General features: G+C 46.8%; 1 protein-coding gene across 1 annotated transcript in view; it reads right to left on the bottom strand.

Moving 5' to 3' along the window:
- The window catches only part of LOC306773912 (adenylate cyclase type 8-like), a gene marked incomplete at both ends in the record, with an annotated part of 13,485 nt that extends 7,036 nt beyond the window's left edge, over positions 1 to 6,449 (bottom strand). The window contains 16 exons of the mRNA XM_079263855.1: positions 122 to 203; positions 313 to 440; positions 523 to 612; positions 1,080 to 1,281; positions 1,709 to 1,809; positions 1,884 to 2,072; positions 2,167 to 2,397; positions 3,967 to 4,129; positions 4,199 to 4,326; positions 4,395 to 4,506; positions 4,577 to 4,707; positions 4,871 to 5,020; positions 5,115 to 5,343; positions 5,424 to 5,663; positions 5,803 to 5,994; positions 6,082 to 6,449. Coding sequence (XP_079119981.1) covers positions 122 to 203; positions 313 to 440; positions 523 to 612; positions 1,080 to 1,281; positions 1,709 to 1,809; positions 1,884 to 2,072; positions 2,167 to 2,397; positions 3,967 to 4,129; positions 4,199 to 4,326; positions 4,395 to 4,506; positions 4,577 to 4,707; positions 4,871 to 5,020; positions 5,115 to 5,343; positions 5,424 to 5,663; positions 5,803 to 5,994; positions 6,082 to 6,449 — 2,736 coding nt within the window. The remainder of the gene's footprint in view (positions 1 to 121; positions 204 to 312; positions 441 to 522; positions 613 to 1,079; positions 1,282 to 1,708; positions 1,810 to 1,883; positions 2,073 to 2,166; positions 2,398 to 3,966; positions 4,130 to 4,198; positions 4,327 to 4,394; positions 4,507 to 4,576; positions 4,708 to 4,870; positions 5,021 to 5,114; positions 5,344 to 5,423; positions 5,664 to 5,802; positions 5,995 to 6,081) is intronic.
- Between the last annotated feature and the right edge of the window lie 297 nt (positions 6,450 to 6,746).

Genomic DNA, 6,746 nt, shown 5'->3' with positions numbered 1-6,746 from the left:
AAATTTTTTTTTTTTTAAAAAAATCAATTTTTTAACAAAAAAATCTATTTTAAAATTGTGAAGCAAAAGAACCCAATATTCGATTTTTCGATTTGTTCTTCCCACCCCTAGTAGACGTCACCTGTCTGCTGTTGTAGAGGACGACCGCCACGAACATCACCAGGAGGACCACGCACACTCCCTTCCTGCACAGGTGATGGGAGCTGACCACAGATGAGAAAAAACAAAACGGGAAGAGCAGTGTAAGGCAGGAAACATGCTTTACGTCTGTCCCACAGGCCCTGAACGCAGCACTTTGCCTGCTGGACATACCTGTGCGTCTCGATGATGTAGCTGTAGAAGACAGCGGCCAGCAGGAGAAACGCCAGCTGCAGCACGCAGCTCAGCCTGAGGAACACCGTGCAGGTAACCATGGCGACCACGCCGCTCAGCACCATGTACTGTTCACACGGAAGATCTCTGGTTACGATCACATGACAGGAAACGGTGTGAGGATGTCAGCAGAGACAGGTGTGCCGTCACCTCTGGGTGTGTGCAGATGTTGACGTCGGGCCAGGCGGGAGTGGGCGGAGTCATCGGGGAGCCGCTGATATCTGACCAATCGCACCACAGCTGGGTGGGTGAAGGAGGGAGAGATGAAAGAAAGAGAAGAAGTGAGATGGAAGGAAGTATAGAATAAAAGGAGGGAGAGAGATTAGAGAGAGCAGGATGGACGAAAAGATCGAGAGTAGAAACAAGAAGAACGTAAACTATCAATTTCTGTAACATAGAGGTGTCCAGCTGCGGTCCTCATGGGCCACAGTCCTGCAGGTTCTCCATGTGTCCCTGCTCCAACACACCTGACGCCATTTAATCAGACGTTATGCAGAACTTCATTGGCTGTTGGATCTATTTCATGGAAGCCAGGTGTGTTGGAGCAGGGACACATGGAAAACCTGCAGGACAGCGGCCTTGGCAGGCTGACTTTGGACCCCCTGCTCCAACACATCCTTCCTCGCTGCTCCAGGATCTGGACCTGAACAGAAACAACCGATCCGTCTCCCCGGACCTGGAACGTATCGGAAAGCTGTCAGACTCACAATGTCCATGGTGGCAATTCCAAAGTTGATGGCGATAGCGATGAGAGTGAGCAGCGTTCGGACGCTCTTGGTTTCATGAACCCAGCAGCTGAGAGTCTGAAAGGGGGCGGGGCAACGCTTAAACTCCTCCCCCAGAGTCAGCAGCAGGAGCAGGAAGTAGATGAAGCCGCTGATGATGAAATGCACCAACATCGGACACAACCTGGAAGTACAGACTCAGACTTAGCTCCATTTTGTTGCGGTGACGTACATAAACATCAGCTCGGTTGGTTTTAAACTCTATACAAGGTAAAACATTAGCTTTTGTTTCTGTGACATCATGATTTTGATCGAACACTGATTGGATCGTCTGCTTCAAGGTTGGACGTGTTGCGTCTTCAGAGGAGCTATTCTATCTTGGTTGGAACCAAGAACCAGACATTCTGCTCAGACATCTGCTGATTGCTGGATACTTTCTCTTCAGACCTTCTCTGTAAATACCAGAGACGGTTGTGTGTGAAAATCCCAGTAAATACTGAGACCAACAACCCTACATCTCCTGTCTTCCTCAGTCTGATTCTCAGTTTGAACTTCAGCAGGTCATCTTGACCGTGTCTGCATATCACTCCTGTATGGATGGACAGTCGTACCTTGGAGCAGGAATCAGCACCTGGACAAGCATCAGCAGGACAAGCAGGATGAAGGAACAAACCATGTTGGATTTGAAGAGTTCGTCTCTCATCTGAGAATACTAGAAAACAAAAAAAACTATCACCAAACTGTCTGTCACACCTGAAAAGCCACCACACCCCCACCGGAAGGTACCTTTCCCTCCATTTGAGAGTCCTTGAACAGCTGAGTGAAGGTGGTGATGTGTTCCTTCCTCATTCGTTCGCTGCTTCGTATTTCTATTGCTTGATGAATTCTTTTGTTGACTTCCCGTGCACCCGACCGCTGAGCTGCAATCTGATTGGGCAGCTGGGTCAGAGAGCCATTAGTGAAAGTGGCGAGGATCTATGGCGAATCGTAAGAGAGAAACAAGCTCAAACTTTAACCAGATTCCTCCTGAAAAATCGAAACTGTTTTCAAATGCATTTGTTGTACCCACAAAATTCATCCCAAGAATGTCTCCAAATGGCAGTTCAGCGCTCCACGTGGTCATCTCGTCGTAGCTGGGATGCCTCGCTTTCTGGGGTTTGGACTCTTCCTTCGATCCCGGGCGAATCAGGTAAGTGTCTATATTGTGTTTCCGAAGAAACTCACTGCGCTCCTGGCCATGCCCCTCCTCTGTCTCGTAGATCCCATCCAGACAGTCCAGAGTGGCCTGAGAGATGTGAACCTGTCTGAGAGGAGATGAACACACCACTTCATGTTTTACCAACAAAAGTCCCAAAGTAAACAGATGATCAGGTTTGGGACTGAAAAGGGACATGATGCTAAGGGAAGGCACAAAGGTAGTGTGGAGCAAGGCCACTTCTGCTTTTGTATGCTAGAAGGAGTATTTTAAAACCAAAATCAGGCTTTTAGTGCCAAAATAAGCAACTTCACCACCTAATTTAATTAGGAAGAAAGTTTTTGTACCGCAGAGCTGATGTCATTGTCAACTTTTAAACCATTTCCATGTGATTGTCAACTTTTAAACCATTTCCATGTGATTGTCAACTTTTAAACCATTTCCATGTGATTGCCAACTTTTAAACCATTTCCATGTGATTGTCAACTTTTAAACCATTTCCATGTGATTGCCAACTTTTAAACCATTTCCATGTGATTGCCAACTTTTAAACCATTTCCATGTGATTGTCAACTTTTAAACCATTTCCATGTGATTGCCAACTTTTAAACCATTTCCATGTGATTGCCAACTTTTAAACCATTTCCATGTGATTGCCAACTTTTAAACCATTTCCATGTGATTGTCAACTTTTAAACCATTTCCATGTGATTGTCAACTTTTAAACCATTTCCATGTGATTGTCAACTTTTAAACCATTTCCATGTGATTGCCAACTTTTAAACCATTTCCATGTGATTGCCAACTTTTAAACCATTTCCATGTGATTGCCAACTTTTAAACCATTTCCATGTGATTGTCAACTTTTAAACCATTTCCATGTGATTGTCAACTTTTAAACCATTTCCATGTGATTGTCAACTTTTAAACCATTTCCATGTGATTGTCAACTTTTAAACCATTTCCATGTGATTGTCAACTTTTAAACCATTTCCATGTGATTGCCAACTTTTAAACCATTTCCATGTGATTGCCAACTTTTAAACCATTTTCCATTTGGAATTAAAAGCTCCTGGACCAACTTGAATGTTGGTCAGGGAGCGTTTTATACGGACCCCAAGGAAAGATGGAAAGGGGGTCAACCTTGGTTTAATTTAGAAACATTCCTAGAAATTCCTCAGAGAAAAGCAGATAAAATGATTAAAAAAAAAGAGAGAGATTGAAAAATTGAACCTTGTGGTACCCCACATGAGAGAGGTGCTGTGAAGAACAGAGAATGATCAATATTAACACAACTTCTGCAAGTCAGATAAGAGTAAAAACTGTCCAGGTTTTCTCTTTAAGGCTCACACGGTGCTCTGGATGGGCAGCAGTAAAGATAAATAATAAAAATTAAATTAAGAGTAAAGATTTAAACATTACCAAAATCTATTTTGACCTAAATTGACAGAAATCTCAATCACACGGACTGAAACTGAGCCAGAATTTTGTCTTCCCCAAAATATACTCACCACACATGGTCTACAGTTGGTCCAATTGTTGTAAAAAGTGCCTTTCTCAGCCCAAACTGACCAAATTTCACACATTCAACCCACCAACTCAGGGATTTGCTTAATTTTTGTTAACAAGACAACAGAAACCATGACGATGCTATGTTAGCTGTATGCTAATAACTGACCCAGGAACTCCTGCAGCCTCCAGTCTGTTGGCAATGTCCACGTCCCAACTCCAGATGTCAAACTGCCACTTCTGAAGACCCAAAACTCCACAAAGGACGGACCCCGAGTGGACGCCAATCCGCATGTCTACCTCTTGCTGCAGCTCTCGACGGACATACCTGCAGCATGACATGGGCACGTCACTGTGATGCTCTGTGGAAATGGTGTTCAGATGTGCCAGTTGTTACCGTATGGCACTGATCATGCTGAGGCCCATCTCCACGCAGCAGCGGGCATGTCCACGCTGAGGCTCCGGGACGCCAGAGACGCAGTAATAACAGTCTCCCAGGATCTTAATGCGCAAACACTGGTGCTCCTGCAAGAGAAGCTTCATCCTCAGATCTGCTCCTCATCATCAAGAAGTAAAAACGTAAAACAACAAACCTCTGCCAGCTTGTCGAAACGTCCAAACAGCTCGTTCAGAGTTTTAACGAGTTCCTGAGCCGAAAGAATCAAAGACAGAGACGTGAAGCCGATGATGTCTGCAAACAAAATGCTGCGGAGACACAAAACGCTGAAATCAGTCTGAGGTCTTCTGATCGCTGCTCAGAGTCGTGTTAGTGTACCTGACATCCTTGTAGTGGTGGATGTAGATCTTATGGAACTGCTGAGGAAGAAGAAACTCATCCACAGTCGTCATGTCAGCGACCATCTCCAGAACCAGAAAACGGGGTAGGATGGACATCACAAGACGCTCCTGGAAACAAGACGATGGACAGGAAACCAGGAATTCTTCACCATAAAGCTCTACTTAATAACCTCAGTATGTTTACCTGGATGAAGCAAAAACTTATCAGAAAACTTAAAGAAAGTGGACAGAAGGACTCAGATCTTAGCCTGGGATAGATCCTGGACTTTACCTGTCTCTGGTTCTCCCTCTCTAGACGGACTCGTCCCTCGATGCAACGTCGGGTCTCCAGGAAGCTCTGCCGCTGAGTCCGGTCAGAAAGGTAGTGAATGGAAAGACCTGCTGTGTTCATAGCCAGATACAACAACGCCTTCGACATCACCTGCACAGGTAGAAGAAGATCATGAAGCACCAGCTCAGGTACCGTCACACCCGCACGGAAAGGGACACGATGAGGCGAAGAAAAGCTTCCGAACCTTTCGGATGAAAGCTGTGTCACCATAATGAGAGCAGACACCCACCAACAGGTGCAGGATGGAGGTTGTTGTCCCAGCAACGATGGACCAGAGGAGAGGGAGGGGCAGCAGCGTGTAGGTGGAGAACAGAGAGAAGAAGACGTACCAGGAATGGTGGCTGTCAGCCCAGCTGAAAACACCAACCAGAATCTGGACAGTCTGAGATGCCCAGCTGACCACAGAGAGGTACCTGGGACGGACAGGAGGGTGAGGCTCAGTGCCGGACGTGGTGAGCCAACGTCCACGATGGCTGAAAATCTCCCAGCATACCTGAGCATCTGTGGTGATGACATCACATCCCTCTTAGTCAGCGCTAAGATGAAGATCCCCGCCCACAGGACCATGGACAGGCCAGTTAGCCAGTTGCAGGCCACGCCTCCCCAGCCCACCGGCCACGTCAGCAGGGACACGAACAGTCTGGTGAGGATGTCGACGATGTTGGTGACAACCAGCGAGGTTCTTCTCTGCCCGGAGGAAAACTGCTGGTAGAGCTGCTCCAAGTCTGCAGACCTGGCGAGTTTACAGACGACAGGACGCATTTCTACAACGCCGTCAACAAACACGAAGGTTTTATCTGCTGCATCGGAGTTGGCCGGCTCCAACAGACTCTGAAAGGACTGGCTTTGTGTTGCCGCTTGTGTGTCCTTACTTGAACGAGTGCTGCAGTGTGGGGAGGAAGAGGCCTCGAACTGTCGATCCACTCGACACGAAGACGTCCGCATCAGGAGGAGACGTGCTCTGTGTTTCCTTGGAAACCCTGTAGGACACTGGATGCACACGAGCCGCTGATGAACGACGCTTCTGCCAAATATTTCCTCGAGACGTCTTGCTGCGAATCTGCCTGCAAGGCAACACAGAGGGAATTCAGTCCTAAACCCTGAAATCAGATGATGCAATGCTCACCTGGTGATGACTTCACAGGATGTACCTGTTGATGTCGGCGATGTAGGCATCGGTGACGGTGATGCAGTGCCTGCTCCTCTCCAGCCCTCCAACCAGCCTCAGAGAGTACAGGTTGTGCTGGTCAATGATGTTCCTGACGGCTTTTTGCCACAGCAGGTGTTTCCTCTGCAGGCCGTGGGCGGGGCTAATGTTGGCGCTGAGAGTGATGTCACTGGCCTGTCGCGTAGAATCGCAATCTCCATTTTCCAGAACACATCTGTCGTCCTCCATGGTTTCAAAGACATAGATTCCGGCTTTCTCTGTGTTGATTGGTGTAGAGAGGATAAAACCAATTAACATCAACAGTCTCAGCTCAGATCCCCATCTAATCCCATCAGGCCGCAGGAAGTCCATTTCTGCTCAGACACGTCCGGATAGAAAGAACACAAACAGATCAGTTCACCGGGAATAGGAAGCTCCTTCTTTCAGAAGTTAGTTAAAATGAGAATTCAGTAAATATTTGGTATGCTGGGAATCTGAACAAAATTAACTGGATGTATTTTACTTTATGCTTGAAGATGTATCACCAAGGCTGGATTATCCAATGGGCATTATGGGCACAGACCCAGGGGTCCACGCCCACTTGGTCCCACGTAGGGAAAACACCAGTAGTTTGGACATGAAACCAAATGTACATAAAAGCCAAATAGT

The sequence above is a fragment of the Telmatherina bonti genome, assembly GCF_933228915.1.
Source record: "Telmatherina bonti genome assembly, chromosome: 24".
Classification (NCBI taxonomy): domain Eukaryota; kingdom Metazoa; phylum Chordata; class Actinopteri; order Atheriniformes; family Telmatherinidae; genus Telmatherina; species Telmatherina bonti.
Note: the sequence above shows the minus strand (reverse complement) of the source record. Positions and strands in the feature narration are given on the sequence as shown.